This window comes from Chelonoidis abingdonii, chromosome 17, assembly GCF_003597395.2.
Source record: "Chelonoidis abingdonii isolate Lonesome George chromosome 17, CheloAbing_2.0, whole genome shotgun sequence".
Classification (NCBI taxonomy): Eukaryota; Metazoa; Chordata; order Testudines; family Testudinidae; genus Chelonoidis; species Chelonoidis abingdonii.
In genome coordinates this window covers 27,225,603-27,246,573 of record NC_133785.1, presented here as the reverse complement: position 1 = coordinate 27,246,573, position 20,971 = coordinate 27,225,603, and the positions used below count along the sequence as shown (strand labels likewise).

General features: G+C 39.1%; 1 protein-coding gene across 3 annotated transcripts in view; it reads left to right on the top strand.

The window, feature by feature from the left end:
- Positions 1-20,971, top strand: part of CNTN4 (contactin 4) — a 359,621-nt gene that overhangs the window by 25,598 nt on the left and 313,052 nt on the right. For all 3 annotated transcript variants that reach the window (XM_032784171.2, XM_032784172.2, XM_032784170.2), the window contains exon 2: positions 15,016-15,156. In XM_032784171.2, the coding sequence (XP_032640062.1) occupies positions 15,102-15,156 (55 nt within the window). In that variant the 5' untranslated portion in view covers positions 15,016-15,101. The remainder of the gene's footprint in view (positions 1-15,015; positions 15,157-20,971) is intronic.

Genomic DNA, 20,971 nt, shown 5'->3' with positions numbered 1-20,971 from the left:
TAGCCAGGCAAGGCGGGTTAGTCTTATGTTTGTTTTCTCAACTTGTAAAGGTTTCTTTTACTGGAAGGATTTTTACCTCTGTTTGCTGTAACTTTGAATCTAAGGCCGGGGGGGCGGTCCCCTCTGGTCTATATGAATCTGAGCACCCTGTAAAGCATTTTCCATCCTAATTTTACAGAGATATTTTTTACCTTTTTTCTTTAATTAAAAGCTTTCTTTTTAAGAACTTGATTGATTTTTCCTTGTTTTAAGATCCAAGGGATTGGGTCTGAACTTACAAGGGATTGGTGGGGGGAAAGAAAGAGGGATGATTAATTCCTTTTTGTTTTAAGATCCAAGGAGTTTGGATCTGTGTGAAGCCTCCCAAGGCAACCCAGGGAGGGGAAAGTCTGGGGGAAAGAGGAGGGGGATGGTTAATTTCTCCTTGTTTTAAGACCCAAGGGGTTTGGATCTGGGTTCCCCAGGAAAGGTTTTGGGGGAACAGAAAGTGTGCCAGACACTAAATTCTGGCTGGTGGCAGCGTACCAGACCTAAGCTAGTAATTAAGCTTAGAAGTGTTCATGCAGGTCCCCACTTTTTGTACTCTAAAGTTCAAAATGGGGAAAAAACCTTGACAGCCTTCTTGACAACAAGGGCACACAGTTGACTCCAGCTTCTCTTCCACTGAGGGATCTGTGGTGGTGTGTGGGTCCCTTAAAAGGCTTTAATTTGTGGTATTTTCTCAATGGTAGCTGCACTCTGATTTGAAGTGTGTAAAAGGAAAAGTTATACAGCTAGGAATATTCTCTGAGGCATACTGCTGATTTTATTATGTTTTTCTTTGCAATAAGTGACAGTAGGGAATACTACACCAAGCAGAACTGTTAGCAGATAATGATCATTATAATGATGATTATTTGGTATTTTTGTTACTCTGGTGGCCAGGGGCTCGAATCAGGATGTGGACCCTTTTACGCTAGGTGCAGTACAGCAATAGAAGCGGACATTATCACTGCAAAGATCAGATTGTTTGTTTATGATCAAAGATGATACAGACAAAGTGATGCAGGGAGGAGGCCGTAGAGTATGTACACATATTTTTCCCTCTTTTAAAAGTTTGTAGTTACGTGGCTTAAAAGAGTTTTCTTAACTGCCTCTCCACCAAACCATTGTACAATATGAGTATGTAATATGAGGCCTGTGTGTTCCACACAAGCCAACAAGAACAAATTATGCTCAAATTCTGTCGATTGTAATGCACCAGACTGGACATCCTCTTGGTTACCAGACCATCCCTTCAGCGAGCTATGCTGCTGTTAATTGGATGCATGTTTATTCTCTTAATCTATTTTGAATAATCTAGTTCAGGGGTTGGCAACCATTCAGAAGTGGTGTGCTGAGTCTTCATTTACTCACTCTAATTTAAGGTTTTGCCTACCAGTAATACATTTTAACTTTTTAGAAGGTCTCTTTCTATAACTCTATAACTAAACTATTTTTCTATGTAACGTAAATAAAGTTTTTTAAATGTTTAAGAAGTTTCATTTAAAATTAAATCAAAATGCAGAGCCCCCCCCAACAGGTGGCCAGAACCCGGGCAGTGTGAATGTCACTGAAAATCAGTTTGCGTGCCGCCTTTGGCACCCGTGCCACAGGTTGCCTACCCCGATCTAGTTGTTTATATAGCCATTAAGGGTAGGGTGAACAGATGTCCCGATTTTATATGGACAGTCCTGATATTCATGGCTTTTTCTTATATAGGCACCTATTACCCCACTACACACTCCAGTCCGGAATTTTCACATATGCTATCTGGTCACCCTAATTGAGGACAAAGTTTATGCATGATTATGTTTCTATAACTGGTGCCACGATGCAGTATTCCCCACAATATGTTGACATCATCATTATCTGATAAATTCTTTCTTTGTAAACCACCATAAATTTAAAATAAATACATTCATCCTGGCATATGGAGAGTATTGCATGCAGATGGAGCTGAATGTGCCACAAGCCTGTTTCTTTTTTAATATGTTCAGTCGCTTTCCTTGGTCTTCTAATAGTTCAATTAGTGAATGAAGAAGAGTTGTAGGAAGTGATGGTCTACTACTCTTCAGTAATATGACTGGGTTTATGGCATTGCTTGCCGGTAGCGTTATTTAGCCCACCCCTGAGAGATACTGTGTGACTCCGTGAACTCAGTCAGATTGGATGGCAATCAGAACCTCAAAGGATTTGGATCCATTGTGCTGATCTTCTTGGAATGTTCTTTTTCTGGGCGGTATCCCCATGGTACAGAATTGTAGAAATGATACTAAGTATCTCTAGGTTGGATTTGTTTGAGGTGGTTCAATCGAACAGGAGCCAGGTTACTCTCTGGCAGTTGCATACCTTTTCATTTTCTTGAGATTATGCTGACTGAGCTTTGTGACAGCCTACGGCAGATGTGCAACTGAGAGATGAAACTTCATATGCAATGCATGCTGAAGACCGAAAAGGTCTGACAAATATAAATGACTAGGGTGAGTTGGAAACTTGTTTCTTGAGATGTTAACACTTCTTGAGAGGCAATGAAATGAAGTCTCTATCTAGCCAGTAAAAATAAATGCCCAGAGGAGAAAATTAGACAGCAAATTTGATGAGGGTTTTTTTTTAAGGTATTCAAATTTATGTTAAAAAGAGCATCTCTCTTCTATTTATGATGAACATATTCTGTAAATGTGTTACATGTAAAGTTGTATATCGTTTGCTTTATCAACCACCAAATATTAAAATGCATTTTATAATGGAGTTTTGAAGAGGATAATTTCAGCAAATGAACTTGAGATATTTTGGTTTCTGACAAACATGCTGTGAGAATAACAACGAGTAGAATACAGTGAGAGATGTCATTGGTACTCTTCCATTACCTTCTCTCCTAGCTAGCTCTATTTTATTTTATTATTTATTTATTTTTGTAATGTGAAAGGGCTGTCTCTGAAAAGACCAATTTTGCATAACTTTTTTACGTCGAGATTCACAGCAACACCTACAACAGTGAGAGGGTTAAAACCAGGTCCTAGGTTTTAAAAAAGATTTTGGCAATGTATATTAGGAATATAGATTTCTGTAAAGACTTGGATTTTGTGGGACATGCATTGTAGGCAGCTTCTATTTTGGTACATCAGTTTTTGTGTGGGTCGGTGATTCCACCTGAAAATGAGTATGTATCATTTAGTGACACACGGTCTATATTTGTGGCCTACACCTTAAAACTACTGGAAAAGTGTGGCTGCCTACTTAGTGTGTTTCATGAAGAAAGGATCATGTTTATGCTCTGTGAGCGGCACAAAATGCCTGTCGATTTCTGAATGAAACTCAGGCCCTGAAAAGCCTTGCATTGTTTGAATCATGGACAATTTTGAAGCCACCTAAACCACCTCTTCCATTGTTACCAACTCTTACTAATTATTCCTGAGTTACATTATTTTGGCCTTTGTTGCCAACATGCTCGCAAACTTGTCTATCCTTCACACAATCTTGATGAAGACAAATATGAGACAGACAGACTCTCCCTCACACAGTAAGTACCCTGTAGTCTAGTAGGAAGCTGATTTCTGGACACATCTTTTCCACTAATAATTGTTAATATTTCTGTGATCTTCATAACTTTATTATGACTCAGAGCCTCATGGTACTTTGAAGGTAACCATCTTCCACCCATTTCACAGATCAGAGTGCTCCCACAAGGATAGTTTAGGCATAGTTAAGAGTAGGTCCCATGTGTTTGATATAAGAGAGCTAAGTCTCATTTCCTTTGGCATGCAGCCTTTCAGAAGGAATGTGCTTCTGTAACTGAGAACAACACAGTATTGACCTTCTATTGGCTATACCATATATAGATGTTTGACTGCTATCTCTGATGCTGGCAGATATGATTAAGTGACAGAGGCTCATTCTTTTTATATCCAGAGGTCCCAGGTTCATTTTCTGCTCACAAGCCAAACAGAGGTAGTGTTACATTTGGTTATGATATTCCGTCTATAACCACTAGATCACCCTCTGCTTCCAGAGCCAGGAACCGGAACGCTGATGCCCAGAATTTTTCTGCTGTCTTGCAAATAGCAGTGTATCCCACTGGCAAAGTATAAGTTGTGTTTCCGTGTACTGGTGGTCTACATAGAAGAAATCAGCACGTTTTTATCCCATTACTTATGCCTCTCATGAAAATAGATGGGGTATGTGCTGTGAATCTGAAGGTTATGACTTTAAACCTTATGGAGGACCTACATGGAGTTTAAAAAATTTTACACATATGTTTAAATATTAATACAAGGACCACAAAGCAATAGCTGAGATTGTTATAGCTGCCAAACGTTGACTTAAAAAATGATTTTGAACGTTGTGTTAATATTTGTTTTGTTCTTGCAATTTTATTGTTTGTCTTTTGATTAATGTAAGCTGTGCCTTTAAGTTCCTGTGTTTGAAAATAAGTATGTAGGAGATTATCTCTGTGTGCCCAGAGACTGGAATTCCCCTATGCAGGATACGTTAATGTCAGAACTTGATTTAGTAAATGTAACTTTCCAGAAAGCAAGCCACATTCTCAAACGTGTGACATTAATATTTCCGGGGGACTGGATGTCTCAGTATACTAATCACACCATAGAACCTTTCACCTGAAGTTCACTAGTTTGTATTCTGATTAATTAATGGGTCTTTGGTGGTCCAAAATTAAATCAGTTTGGTGGTTCCTAGTTCCAGCTCTCTCATCACAAATTCCCCACTGTGTTCTGCACTAGATTGCAAGCTCTTCAGGGCAAAGACCCTCTTCCACTATGAGTTTGTACAATACCTGGCACAGTAGTGTCACAATCTTGGTTGGGTCTTCTAGCAAGAGCTCCTGCAGGCCAAAACTGCCTTATGATAAATTTGCAATTTGGCAATGCTGTAATTGTCACGCATTTTCAAGGTGGGCAGGGTGAGTTCAAAAATCAGAAGATAAACCTTCTAAAATGATTTTTAAAAAAATCTCATGATTTTGGGACAAATTTACAATTTTTTTGATTCAGACTCATTTATTTATTTATTTATTTTTTGGAACATATGGGGTTGTCAGTACCGCTCCACACGTGGGGGTGTAGCAATTATGAGCAACTAAAGTGCTTGAGGTATCAACCACTTAAATGAAAGAGTACATTTGGGGTGACAGGGTATGCCCAGAAAGGAGCCCTTAACTCTGGAATTCACTTACTTCCCTTGGTTTGACAGAGCCTGGATTTGTGACCTTCAGGTAGGGTGACTAGATGTCCCGTTTTTAAAGGGACAGTCCCATTTTCTGGGACTTTTTCTTATTTAGGCGCTTATTACCCCCACCCCCTGTCCCATTTTTTCACAGTTGCTATCTGGTCACCCTACCTTCAGGAAACTCTTATGGGGACTTTGCTGAATTTCTGATTCTACAGCACTTACATGCCTAGTCCACATTTCTTTAGTTGGGAATAAATGCTGTTATGTGTACAAATTAGGAGAGAGTGCCTGCACCCTACAAGGCAAGTTGAAGCTTTCTGTAAAACAATATCTTTCTGATTCAGTTCTGGCTAGTCTTCTGAAATATTAAACCAGGAAGGATCAGATAAAGTGTATCTAGGAAGTAAAGTACTCTCTCTTAAGGTCTGATCTTACATGAGCAGTCTTTATACACACAAGCAGCAGTGGGACAAATTGGGTAAGTAAGAACTGCTAATTAGAGTAAGAATTTGTAGGCTGAGACCCTCAATTATCACAGCGACTGAATGCTTCTGAAATAACTTAGTTTATTTGTGCCATTTTCTTTCATTTCTTTTCTCTAAAAGTTGGCAAAAATAAATAAAAAATTAAAACAGCACAGGACATTTGATTACAGAACTTAGAAACAACTCAAACTAATGAGGTCTTTATTCTCAAAAGTGATTTGTTTGGTTTTTCGCATAATTCAACCTTTTGTTATTCTCAAAAGGTAACGAGAACTACTGAATTTTTTTGCCCCTGCAACATGTCCACAATGCCAATTTAACGAGCTAGGTTTATGTCATGATACAAACTTAAATAGCGATATTGCTATTGTGCTTATTGTTCCTACATTTTTATAATGATGATTATATCATGCTCTGGGTAATGTGTCTTCGGAATGATCATACATTTCTAAAGACAAACTTTTTTTTAATCTCAGAAATCCTACTCTGGTTTATTTTCAGCCTTTTTCATGAAAACAGGATGAATTTGTATCTATTTGTGGTCTAATCTGAACAGTCAGCATTATATTTCATTTAATTGCCACCCAGCTGCAACATTAACAATATTGATTGCATCCTGTGAATCTAAATATTTCACTATTTTTTTCTCTAACCTTTTTGGCAGCAAGTAGCTATTGAATAATCTGTTGAAGATGATAGAATCAAGAGGGTAAATATTAAATTTCTCCCATAAATTCCAAGCTGTCTGTCACATTAATGTTTGTTTTAAGTTTGTGTCAAACAGAGGAAGAAGGAGGCACAGAGTCTGCTCTTGGGAAGGTCCTTGCCACTAAAGGCATATAGCCAACATCTGGAAAGACAGGAAGACTGTACAAGGCTGAGCAAAGTACCAAAGGAGGCACTGTGATCTAGCAGCTAGAGAAGGGGGTTGGGAGCCAGCTTTCCTGGGTTCTGCTACTGATTTGGTGTGTGATCTTGGGCAAGTCTATTCACCTCTCTGTGCCTCAGTTTCCTTATCTTTAAAATGCTAATATTAAATCACCTTTGCAAAGAACCTTTAGTTCCTTGGATGCAAGTACAAGCTGTAATAGCTACTTTCTCGTTTACGCGTACAGCATTATAACAAGGAACATAAACAGTTCTTAAGAGCCGTTGGTAAGTATCATGGTGAAATGCACTATTTACATGTCTTGCAAAGTAATGCTCAAAGGACTGAATCCAAATGCTTCATCCTTTCAGCATGGAGGGCTCTGAAGGCAGCATAACCAATGCAATTCTATAGGGTAGAGGGTTGACCTGCCAGGCATCTGCACAAGGTGTCTTCACATCCCCGTGCTCCATGGAGTTGTGCTCTACAGGAGCCTTTCCATATGTTTATGGTGATTATGTTTGAAGGAAGAATGGGCCCAGACCGTGTCACTCTTTGACTGCATAGACGCTAGTCATTTACCTGTGTGTGGTGAACAGTTCAATGGGATAGCTATTGAGAGGCTCTATTTCTTCTCTTCAGTTTGTATGGGAGGAATCTTCACTCCCAGTAGAGCATTGCTGCACCAAGCCTTTCTATTCCTGTTTGCTGGGGACTAGTATATGACTCGTGTTGCGTGTTGCATCCTAAATTTCTGAGTTTGAAAATGACCAAAAAGACTCCTGGCTTTAAGGGGTTATTGGTACGTATCTTGAAAGCTAGTATGTAAAACAGATGAATCTACACTTAGATCTTTGTGCTCGTAACTGCACTCAGTTGAGAGCTCTGAAAATCATAGGGTACTTGCCACTTTAAATCTGACAACTCATACATTAGGTTTTGGAGTGTTTTGTGCTTTCCTTTAGCTCTTCTTTTGTTTAGGTGATTAAAAAATGCCTGTTGCTGTCTGTATGTGCAACATGCTTCATTAACAGTGATTTATTTTGGAGTTTAGAGGAATTGGCAGTCTGTAGCACACCAATGGGTAGAAGAAAAACAAACGTGAGATGATTGCTAAGAAATCTTTCTTGCTACTACTAGTTTAGGTGAGAGCCTGAGGCATTTTGCAAATTTTATTTTTGATTGTCTGCAAAAGTGGAGGGTTTGTATGCTGGAGTCTGAGCACTAACATTTTCATCAAAGATTACAGAGCTTTCCTTGGAGGGAAAAAGAGAGTTCCATCTGTTGGTGTTTTATTTCTGTACAATGTGAACTCACCAGCCCAAGTGCCCTGAAGGCTAAAAGCCTCTTTGTTTGTTTTGGTTTGTTTGTTTGTTTATTTGTTTTTCAGAAGCATTAAGCACCCACATATACAGTTGAGATTAAAGAGAACAATGTGTGCTCAGCATATCTGGAAAACCAACTCTTAAATCCTCAACAACTATGCACATCTTCTTTCTTCTAATACTTTATCATGCTCAAAGCTTGTACAGTCAACTTTCTCTGTCAAAACCCAACTATGAAAAAGGTGCCTTTCAGAACAAATTGATACTGATGGAGACATTACCAAAAGTAAAGTTACAAAAGCATCTACACAGTTGTTTTGAGGTCGGGTGTATCAGAGGGGATATAATTAGAGTTTAAATCATGAGTCTCTCATTTTAATAGCTTAAAAATTGTATGATACTTCGACTCCATTGATATTTCCTTTTTTAGAATAAGAATTCCTTTTGTGAATGTTCAGGTTTGTTGCATTCCTTTCCAAAAGTGATACCAAAGGCTTTTATTTATCCAGAAAACAGAAATTAGAAATGGGAAGGATCTTTTCAGTTATCAAATTCATTGCCCAGGCTTGGCTGTTTCCCTTTCTAAGGTGGTAGTCATAAAACATGTACCAACACATACAGCACAAACATAGCTGTCAGCAATGGGCCTACTGGCATAAATAATAACTGCACATGTGAGAAAAGGTTTTCAGGATCAGGTTCATTGATATGTGAAATGGGGAGAAGAATCTGGGATTCTAAGTCTAGGAAAATGAAGCAGTAGTTAAGATAACACCTTATTTAAATATTGATGAATATTATTTCTAATGGTGTGTTCACCCCCCTCCCCTCTCCCACACACACATTTAATTTTTACTTCCTCTGATGATGGGGCTTGCATTATTTCTATGGGGAGATTTTCCCATAGCCCATTAGATGTCACATTTAGGGACCGGGATAGGTATTTTATCATGTAATGCCAACGTTGGGCTGGCATGCCAAAAATCCAAGTGCCTGTTTGCAATGGGGCTTCTGGGAAAGCTGTTATATAGTACTAGGAAAATAATGCTTCTGAAAGTGTAATATCATTCCAGGAAATAATTGCTTACAGCAACAGCATTTCTGGGAATGGCAATAAAACACGGTACTGGTCCATGGATTTGGTGAATTTCTATATCTGCTAGCATATCCTCAAGGAACGTATTACAAAACAATTACTAAACCTGATATACCCACCTCACCCCTTCCGTGCATGAAATTCCCTTTGAGATTCGTGGAAGTTGTGAAGGAGACAAATGCCATATGTAGGCTGGTCCTTCACATCACAAATGATGAGAATTTCAACTTTGATTATGTCATGCTGGCTGGAGTGGTTCATGGCAGTGAGTGCCAACCTCAGGGCAGACACACCACACTGTCTATTCTATAATTAGATTTCACCAACCCAGTAAGAAGTGTGAATTCTGAAGCACTGTAACAGTCTTACCACAGAGTCATAGACAGTCCCCTTGTGCATTCCAGTCTGTCATGCCACTCAGGTATGCTGAACTAGTGATAGTTGATTGCCATACAGTAACGATCAATAAAGATTCAGGTTCTTCCAGTCCCAACAGCCCAGTCAGTTACCCCGGGTCAATCTGTACCTCAGATCTCACACCAAATCAGTGGTTGTAGCAAATGAAAGAGTTATTTACGGGTTAAAACACAACATACATAAACAAATCAGTTGTAGATATGGTTCCAAAAGGTGACAGACATGTAGTAATCTGTCAACACTCCATGTCTTTTCGGGTTAACCCAGGTTGACCTTTGGGATCTCTACTTCTGTTTCCTAGCTGCAGCAAACACCAAAGAGATGAAGAATTTTCATGCCAGGTATTTTAATTTCCAGAATTCAAGATAATGGGACATTATCTTGCACATAGCACCTTCATTGGTGTGAGAAGGCCATTAACCCAGTCTTTGTATTGTGATGTGTTACAACCACCCGCTTAGTACTGATAATCTTCCTCCTCCTTACTGGGCTCACAGATTCAGAACAGACATTTTTACAGTTATGAAGCAAAACTTGCGTATTGCCTTATAGCACGAGATACAGACATTACAAATAAGATTAATTCATGTACCAATGTACAAGCATCTTTGCGAGTCTAACACGTATCTTGAACATGCAGATGAGCTGGTCTGGTTTCCAGCTATGAATTTGTCCATGCTCAGCTGAAGCCTACAGCCTTGGCAAGAGCTGGCACCTGGTCTACCATCATCACATATTACTTCAAAATGCTTCTTTAAAGCAGACACATCTCCCTTTGATGTCTTCTGATTACATTGAAAATGTTGAAATAAGCAGGATTTTAGGGAGATTTTCACATTTTCCATTGTATTTGATAAATAACTGTGCTGAATAGTAATAAATAAGTGTGTCGTCATTTTGTTTTCAGCTAAAACCAGGACAGGTAGTTGTGGTGTTAAAATGATTTTATAAAAGGGAAAGAAGCTGCCATCTTGAATCCCTTTCCTAAATGTTTAGAAGAAATTTATGGTAATAACATCGTATCAGTCAATGATCTACTTTTCTCTTTCTTTTTCCTGTATATTAGAAGTTTCTATACGAGTTTTGAAAACGTGAATAGAGATACATCTGCATGTTGTGGTATCATGTATACTTGGAAGCCGCCTTAGTACTTTATCCCACTAAGGCCAGACACAGCACAAATATGAAAGGTCCCAATTACTCCCTTGTGTGTGAGCACCCCAATTTCTGGAAGTAGCATGGCAATACTTGTGACGGCCGTGGCACGTTTTGGGGTTTCTACCAAAAGATAAGCACCTCAAGAGGAGGAGTTAGAAATTGCAATATGAGCCACATGAATGAAAGATTGGCATTCGGTTGCGTTCTGATGCCTATGGAAAAATGGGGAAGAAAACAAGCCAGAACTCCAGGCGTCTAGTTCCAGTTCTGTCAGTGACTGATTTGGCCATCAATTTGCTTGAGTTACCTACAAACTGATCCCCAAAGTCCACTGAATCAATAGAAGTCTTCCAGCAGGTTTTTTGGATGAAGCCTCTAGCCTCTGAATTCTCAGTTCTTCATCCGTAAAATGGATGCTATAGTACTTCCTTACCTCACAGGGATGCATGCAAACCACCTGAAGAGTTTTTTCGCTTGAAATTGGTACTGTTGTTGTTTAACCTTCCTACTAAAATGTGACTGGGTGAATGGAATCCAGGAACCACTTAGTGCCAACTGGCAAGGGGCACAGAAGGGGGTGTATAGGGTGCAGGGATTTCCTGGATCTGGTATGTCCATTCTGGTTCACCAAAGAATGTCATGTGAGGTCAAATAAAAGCCAGTGTCACACTGGTTGTCATTTCGAAATGCATGTACGGATGTTGTGTAAGGAATTATGTATATACAGTGAAAATTATGTTCTAAAGACTTTGTCTAGGAAATGGTCACCTGCAAAGGTGAACACGTTGTCTATCAGATATGATTTTTTTTTATCTAGGGGGCTTTTACATGTAAATTAAATATTTACAGTGGACAAGAAGCTGGATATGAGTCAACAGTGTGCCCTTGTTGCCCAAAATGCCATTAGCCTTCGTGGCTGTATAAATAGGAGCATTGCCAGCAGATCAAGAGACATAAACATTCCCCTCTATATGACATTGGTGAGGCCTGATCTGGTGTATTATGTCCAGTTTTGGGCCCCACACTACAAGAAGGATGTGGAAAAATTTAGAAAGAGTCCAGCGGAGGCCAACAAAAATGATGAGGGGGCTAGAGCACATGACTTGTGAGGAGAGGCTGAGGGAACTGGGATTGTTTAGTCTGCAGAAGAGAAGATTGAGGTGGGATTTGATAGCTGCTTTCAACTACCTGACAGGAGGTTCCAAAGAGGATGGATCTAGACTGTTCTCAGGGTATCAAATGACAGAACAAGGAGTAATAGTCTCAAGTTGCAGTGTGGGAGATTTAGGTTGGATATTAGGAAAAAAACTTTTTCACTAGGAGAGTGATGAAGCACTAGAATGGGTTACCCAGGATGCTGGTGGAATCCCCTTCCTTAGAAGTCTTTAAGGTCAGGCTTGGCAAAGTCCTGGCTGGGATGATTTAGTTGGGGATTGGTTTGAGCAGGGGGTTGGGCTAGATGACATCCTGAGGTCCCTTTCCAACCCTGATATTCTATGATTCTATTGTGTAGTTTATCAGGGGTCTCTTCTCACCAGTCTGAACTGAAGGTTAATGAAGGATTGTGGGAATTTGAAAGAAGAAAATTAACAGGAAAGCAAGCAGCAGGGAAGGGAGGACATATCTTGAGCTGCTCATCAAAGGTTGATCTACTGTATTTGGGGGAAATCCTTTTCATCCTTCACCAAGGAAGTAAGCAGACTGTGAGTTTACTGCATGGAATGGGATTACAACCAGGCTTGGTTGAAATGGCTGGAGAGAGTTTGGGTGAGATAAGCTTCTCTATAAATGAGAGGATAACTTGTTGGTTAAGTTTAGAAAGCATGTTGTGATTTTGTTTTGCTTGTAACCATTTGTTTCCAATATTCTTATTCACTTCCACTTGAATCTCTGTTCTTTGACAATAAATGTACTCTTGTTTTCACTGTAAGTATATTTAAGTTGTGTGATGTGTTAATCAAAGTGATGATCCTAAGTTAAATTTTACACGTTGGTGTGTACTGTTCCATTGGGAACAGCAGACCTGGAAATTCTGAGTGTGTTCAGAGGACAAGGGGTGGGCGCTACAGGCAACAGCCCCAAGATTTGGGAGTTGATGTGTGCCTATTGCTACTGTGCAGAGAGAGTGAGGTGCATGTGTTGCCAGGGGCTGGTGGTTTCAGGGAGCTGATCCATGGCAGGCACAGACAAGACTTGCTAAAGCCAAGTGTTGGTGAGGTGTCTCACAAAACTCAATGCCCCTGGAGATCATCATAGTTAGTCTTTCTATATGCTAGTAGCTGTGTTTTTTGTGGCATGTGTCTGTGTGTGCATTGGAGATATTTTCTGGCAATAGATTAAGTTAATTATAAGAGTTATCCTACCTCATGTGTTCTTAATTAGGTATCAAAGGAAATACTACATGTAAATTACTGTTCTGCTTAAATTCCACTCAGCTTATTCCATGAAGTGAGAAGAATAATCCTAAACCATTGAACTGCCCCAGTATAGTTCAAGTTTTGTAAATAATATCTTATAAATAAGGATCTCTGCTTATTGGTGAGAATACATTGTTGGAAAGCTAGAATGCAAAGAAGAAATTCACATGATGTTGAATGTAGGACAAAATTCTACTCTCAGTTCCATTGATGTAAATTGAAAATAACTGCCTTGAGTTCTGTGGAGTTACCCTGTACTTATGTTACTGTAACTGAAAGCACAATTTGGCACAAAAAGTGTAACTAGTTTTTTACCTAATATGAAATCTGTATTACGAAATTGGATACTTTTCCTCATTAATTGCTGCAAGAAAGAAACAGCTTAACATTGTAGATCAATTCAGAGGTCAGTCATGACATTTTTTTAAATAAAATTAATTATTAATACCCTAATCATTCACTTAAGATGTTATTAGTTTTATTGATCAGTCCTTCCTGCTTATCTACAGCCAGTCTAATCACCAGTCATGTCAGAATATCTGAATATATTCAGTTAGTCTTCACCCTCTTCAAATTACATCTTCAGATCAGAAGATAAAGATTCTTAGTCTTCTCAGCACATTGAACCTGATTTTATTAGAAGAATCTTATTAATTTTAGCTCGCAAAAGCAACCAGAGACTTCTAATGATACTACTTCAGTTTCTATTAGTCATGCAGTTTGTCTTGCAAACATGAAGGCTCCTTAACTTCCAGACATCAGAGATATGAATAAATGATAAGAATGTATGATTGGGTGGAATTATGTATTTATTTATAATATTTAAAAGGCTGCTGTGGTTATTTCCAGAGAGGAGCACTATGTAGAAAAGGGGTATTTTCTCCCCCTAATTTGTCATGGAGCTTAGAGTGCCAGGAAAGGATCAGATTTCATTTGGAAATGCTTAAGATGATTCGGGTTTCTTATCTGAGCATGGGTAAGAGTGCAGATGGTTCCCAGACAAGGAGTGGGAAGAAAAAAGTCATGCGCTACAGAAAATGTATTGACTTGAGACAAATTGATGTGACTCTCAAATGTTTTACAGCGCCGTGATCCTTGGCTGGATCCTTGGCTGGATCCTTGGCTGGATGTCTAGTGGCAACATGACATGCTGCCATGCAGGAAATCTGAGTTACAGTGTAGAAATTAGTCTCAAGCTGACCGTGCCACTGCAGGGTCATGAGGAGGAGAGGGAGTGCCCTGGTTCAGTAGGCAGAAAGAAGGCCTCACCACCTCTAGAGACAGTCTTCTTTGGACAGAGTGAGATTTACGATTTTTGGAGGTACACCTCTACCTCGATATAACGCTGTCCTCGGGAGCCAAAAAATCTTACTGCATTATAAGTGAAACTGCGTTATACCAAACTTGATTTGATCTGCTGGAGTGTGCAGCCCCCCCCTCCCCCCCTGAGTGCTGCTTTACCGCACTATATCCGAATTCGTGTTATATTGGGATAGAGATGTAGCTACATTTTGCTCAGTTCAGTTTAGTTGCTGAAGTACTTTGAAGTTGTCAGACAGTAAAGAGGGATAATAATAATACTTTCATCTTCAAAGTGTTTTACACAATTAACTAACTAATAACAGCTCCCCCATGAGGCAAACAGGTGAGTTTACAGAGGGGAAAAAAGAGGCAGAGAAGTTCAAATGACTTGCCCAAGGTAACAGAGAAAGTGGAGGATGCAGAACCAAGATTATATCACAGGAGTCTGCCTTCCAATCCTATGCTCAGATCACATAGACTGCACATCTCACAGATACAGTGCTCCTCTGCAAATGCCAACACACACTCTGTAAATCCTCTTCTTTGTTCTTCAGATCCATAATTTCTAATTCCCGCCTCCCACCCCTACCCCGTCCAGACTGACTTTATAAAACAACAATTTCTGTTTCCCTCCAGGTGTTAATTTCATTTAGCTCACATGGAAAGATACTCTCTCATGGTATAAAAAGCTGTAATCTTAAATCTCGTTGTAATGTGTCTCTCTTTTCCCCCCCTACAGATTAAAGGTTGTGTAAAACTTAAAAGAAGCAGCATTCTATTCACTAGTTATTGGACTCAAGCCTCCTTTGACCTCGGAAACTGAAAATGAGGTTGCTATGGGAACTGCTCGTGCTGCAATCATTCATGTTGTGCCTTGCAGGTAAAGTGACACTTTAAAACTTTTTGATTTAAAAATGCCACTGTATTTCACACTAATTCAAAAGTACACCAAGTTTTATATGCCAAAGATAAAACAACAAAGTAAGACTCCACTCTGTGAACTGCATTAACAACAGCTGCTGAACAAACCAAACCAACGCTCTCAACCTGCTTCTTTAATATTGATTAGTATCTCCAAAGCTAGACTCTGCTATTTCAGATACCAGTTCTACCCATTTTTAATTGAGTTGCTGTCGACAAAAGCTATTGTTTTGCCCATGTTCCATGATAAGCAGTTCAATGCTCAATTGAACGCTGGTATAGTGTAGCATTAAATCCTATGAGAACAATATTGAGAGGAATGATACAAATCATTTGAATAATATGATGCAACTCTGTACTCATCTTTTTAACTCCTACAGTACTGTTGTGAATGAACTGCAGAGTTGTGAGTATTTCAGTCCTCCCTTAATGCAGTCCAAAACTCCTTCAAATGCTTCATCCCTGCCCACCATAGTCCAGATCTTCTCCCACCTATATTGTTATCATCTTGTTTTTCCAACACCAAGGTTGCATAGGCCTGAGGTTTTGAAAGACTCCATCCACATCCATTCTGAGGCATAATTTGAGCCTGTTGGGTGTTGCCTGGATGGTTTTATGTTATACCGTCGTCTCCTTGGATATCCTTTGCACACATCTAGAAAGAAAAATTTCAGGTGGTCGATAATGGGTTGTTCTATCTGTTATAGTTGGCACCTTTTGATGATTATAGTCATGCACTGCACTTTCGGTCGTCTTCAGATGTCATCATTTCTTAGTCTGTCTAGCCTTGTGACACTGAAGATATGGCACAGGCACTTCCTCTCAAATTTTGCTCCAGGTATTTTTTCAGTACCCATGTTTCACAACCAAAAGGTAATGTGAGTAGAATGAGTGTTGTTTGTAGTTGTGTTGTAGCTCGTATGGACACTGCTTTTAAGAACCACACACTTTTATTCAGGAAGGCGAACGTTGTGTTGGTAATAGCTATCCACTTGTTGATGTCATCTTGATAGCAGTTGTCATATAATGGAGCCCAACTAGCAGAAACTCTACTTGTTCAGTGTCTACACCATTAATGACTAGTTTAGCCTGTTTCTGGATTTCTTGATGTTATCATTGGTTTTGACTTTTGTTCCTTCATTTTTAAGCCTCATTCTGTGGCTGTTGTGTACAAGGTAGTTGCTGCTTCTTAGTTGTATTCCTCTATAAACACGATAATTATGACATCTTCTGCAAAGTCAAGGTGATTGATAATTTTCCCCACTGCAGGCTCCACCAATTATTGCTGAGGGAGTTGAACAAGACATTTTCAGTGTACAGTAAAAGTATTGGACTTTATATGCATCCCTGTTTGACTCCAGTTTTCACTTCAAACCACTCTGTCAGCTTGCTGCTGACTCATACTGTATGTCAAACTATGTTATACAGACTCTGCAGTATTTAAATCAGCTTGCTGCTAAAACCATACCACTTGATTACTTGCCACAGAGCCTCTCTGTTAAGAGTTGAATACTTAGTCAGTGAATATGAAACAGGCATTCGTTGAACTCTGTGTGACTCCAATATTTGATGAAAAACAAGTATCTGATATGCCATAGAACATCCAGATCAAAAGCCAGCTTGTGACTCAAAGGATTTCCTCTGCTCTTTTTTTCATTTGGTCAAGACTTATTCTACAGCAGTGCTGGGCAGCCAACATGTCCCTGCAGCCCGTGCCACTTCCCGCAGATCCCACTGGCCAGGAACAGCAAAGCACGGCCACCAGCAGTTGTGGGCAGCCATGCCTGTGGATGGTTGATGTAAAGAAACTGTCATTCAGCCTACCAGCGCATTACCCTGCCGGGCTGCAGGTTGCTCACCAATGGTTTAGATTGTATTATGGGAGCAGGATCACATTTCCCTTGTAGTTTAATGCTCATTATGCATGATGAGACACAGCTAAAGTTTTTCAAAGAACTGTAAATATTTTCTGATAGTATGAAGGCATCTCCTTCATTGTGGGCATTGTCTGTGCTTCCACAATAGATGACCTTATGGTGCTTTGTGGAAAGATAACCACTTCCAGTCCAGTGTGTCTCACAAATGCCAAAAATGTCTATGCAAAAAATGCCACTCTAGTTCTGAACTCTGCAATTAAAATTCTGACTTTGTCTCATTCATCCACCTACTTAGAACTATAATCCTCCCTGCAGAGATAGATAAATTGATTTCCCTTCCCTGTCTCCCAACATTCTCTACCCTGTTTCAATTTTTTCCCTGCCTGCATCTCAGCAGAACCTTCTGACCCAGTGCTGTTTTCTAGTTTGATTGTCTGCTTAACAATATGTAACTGGGAAATGAGTGCTGTGGGGAGTGTAGGCCTCAACTAAGTGAGAGTTTCTGGGATATGACTCCTAGCAAGAGTGCTATACACCCCAAATCCCAGTGGGAAAATCTCCAAGTCCCACGCTATGATCCGTAATTCACCCCTCCCGACCTTTTAAACAGCCTTTCTCCTAGCTATTATATTGGGACATATTCAATTTCTTAAAAGTTAATCTTCAAAATCACTTTGCACACCATATTTTTGCAAAACACAAGCCCTGCTAAATAAGTTCGTATTTTTTTTTCTAGAATGGAGGCCTGCTTTTTCCCCCTCTCTCCAGAGACGTGTAACTTGCCTGAGAAGCAAAAGCACTAAGGCAATAGAGCCAAGCACACACCCTAATTCAAACAAAAAAGCGTCTCCTTTGCAAACAATGGACCTGATTCTGATCTTATTAATACAGGTGTAAAACAGGAATAGCTGCATTTGCATTCTACTACTAAAATCAGTGTGCGTGAAATCAGAATGAGGCCCAAAACTGTGATGACAAACACATTCAGAGGTAGAACAAAGGGATGCTCATGAATGATAAAGAAATACAGTAAGAGCATTTTGAATCTTCATCCTCCCTCGTTAAGTCTTCATTGATGGCTTTCTCATTGCACAGTATTAATATTCTTAAACACATGCTTTGTTCTGAATGGGGCTAGTTAGGTTTTAATTAATATTTTTTGTCATCTTGTTCATCTTGATTGCTCTAATTTATCCACTGATTGATATTCAGAATTCTTAAGTGTTGTCTTCAATAACTTGTGTTTTTCTCCCTTTTATATTTTTTGTTTCTATGTTACTTTTGAGTATTCTCTAAAAGCTGGTTTATTCTCTTATACTCAGTACCACTGAACGTTAGGCCTCTTTGTCTAGGTGCCTAAATATTGATTTAGGTACCTAACTTGAGGTACCCACATTTGAAAATTTTGGCCCAAGTCTCTTAAATGTACTATGACAATTTCAGAGCAGGATGAAAACTAGTTACAAAGTGTTATGCTATTCCATACATGGTGCTAGAAATTCTAACTCTAACAGTGTGTCTTAGGTATAGAGCTAGTATAATTCTATGTTGTTTATAAATAATAATAATAAATTCACCCAATCTCACAAACCAAAAGAATGCATGTTTATTTGCTATCATTTTCATTCTTAAAAACTCATAAATAAAAAATCTGTTTCTCCATGAAATAGAAAGTAATTCAGTAAAAGAACATTTCAGAGGATTGTGTTTGGGTGTTTAGGCCTGATGTTTTTTTCATTCCTACTTCCCATTTAATTTAAATGAAAACTGGCCTTAACACACATTGTTCTGCAGCAGCAGTTTTTCCCTCTCCTGTGCTTTGCAATGAATTTCCCAATGACATGGTGTCACATTCTGTGTTCCAGTTAAGTTGCACTCGCCCCAGGAATGGAGGGGGTGATATCAAGTTTTGGGCAAGTTTTATTTCAGGTGACTGATGAATATATGAGGCTTGGTTTTATGGCAAGACACGGAAGTGCTGCTTTTGAGACAATGTTTGTAACTCCTGCTTTATTGTATCTTTAATTGTTTACCAAAGATGGCCAAAGCTTTGGATAGGGACATCCTTTGATATGAGATTTTCCCTTAGAGTGAAATCGAAAATAAATAATGTTGTACTGTTCTGGGACTGTTCTAACTTAATCTCAACTGTAATGGCCCCCTATGAGCCATTCTGCAGTGGAGAATAGCCACAGCCTGGTTTACTCAAGCTATGACCCCACCAATGGGGGAAATATGGCAAAAATGTAGAATATGACATGGCTAATTACAATTTGTTATATTAGTATGATGGCAGTTAATCACTAGTTCTATAGCTGCCTTACTGTATGATGTACATTACAATACATAAAATATATAATATGCTAAAAAACCCACCACCTATATTAAAGAGCTTGCAGTCTTTATTTTATTTTATGTATGTTTAGAGCACCACCTATGTCTAGGCACCAAAATAAAGTAAAGTTAAAATATAAGAGTACTATACTTTCCTGTTCCTAGGGAAAGGTATACATGATTCAGGCTCCCTTCAGAGTATCTCTCAGTAAAACAGACTTTCCCAAAAATATGTCCTAATTAGAAACTAGCAAGATGAAAGGGAGGTTAAGGCTCCCCAGTTCCTTGAATTGGTTGTATGGGATTTAGTCTCTTGGTTTTATGGATAATCCTTGTTCATCACTACAGACAGGGAAGGAAAACTTACCTTCCAAATATGGCCTGGACCAAACATCATTACTCTCCCTTTCTGGAACTCCTAAATTAACTCCTTGTGATATCAGGACATTCTTTTTACCTGTGAAAACTTGTAAGACTCTGCATAGAAAGACATATAAGAAGAAAGAGGGGTGTCAGAGGATCCCACTGTGGAACTAGCACCATGAATCAAATCAGACTTTGAGTTTCTTTAAATTTTCAAAGATTGTGTATTGTTTTGTTGGGTTCAAAAGAAACCATTTTTAAAAAGTCCCATGGTGTTAGCTACAAAGCTTTGTTGATGCCACCTCTTCCAAAAAAAAGTTTCAATCAAATCAAAAGAATATAATGAGGTAATTTTCAGTTTTCATAACAATTTACGATTTTGTACTGTAGTAGTCTGAGATTAATCCAACCTCAAACTCAAAATCTGAACACCCCTGAACGTTACTCTTCAGAATCCAGATTTGGATCTAAATTTTGAATCCTTTCCCCATCTTTTAAAAGTAATTAATTCATCCCAATTTCCAGAAACCACCTTTCTAGGGCATTACCAATTGTCATTTTAGGTATCCAGTTAGGAAATCAGCCACTTACCTACCTTTCTGGTTATTACTATGATCTTTAAAGGTCAAAATTCTTAGCTCTTTTCTCACATTGCGAAGCAGTATCTCACATGAGCGGTGTCACTGAAGTCAGTGGGACTATTTGTGTGAGTTGTCATCAGTGTAAGAGGCTCACAGTCTATTTTAATATTAACTCTAATGATCCAATGAGGAGTGTTGGAAAAATAAATTATATATAGACCAATCCTGCACTGTAGTTAAATGTTACCTACTGGTGAAAGTCCATTAATAATTCCTTGAGCTATCTAGTGTCCTTTATATCCTGCACTGCTGAAGGTCTACCTAGAACAAAATAAAACTCTCAATATATCCTATTCAACATGTACAATATACCCTTGAATCAGTCTTCAAAGTTCATTTTTACTTTGGTCATTCCAAGATTTTGTTCATGGACACTGATGGCATTTTCCCTGGACATTATCACTAATGCCGGTTGTGACCTCTAACCTGGGGTGCCCTTTACAATGCTTTGCTGCTGTAGCTTCCAGCCTGGACTGCTCACAAACAGCCTCCAGCATGTGAGTCACTCCCAGTTATATCTCTGTGTGTGCTGCAACCAACCAGCCACACTCGGCTTTTA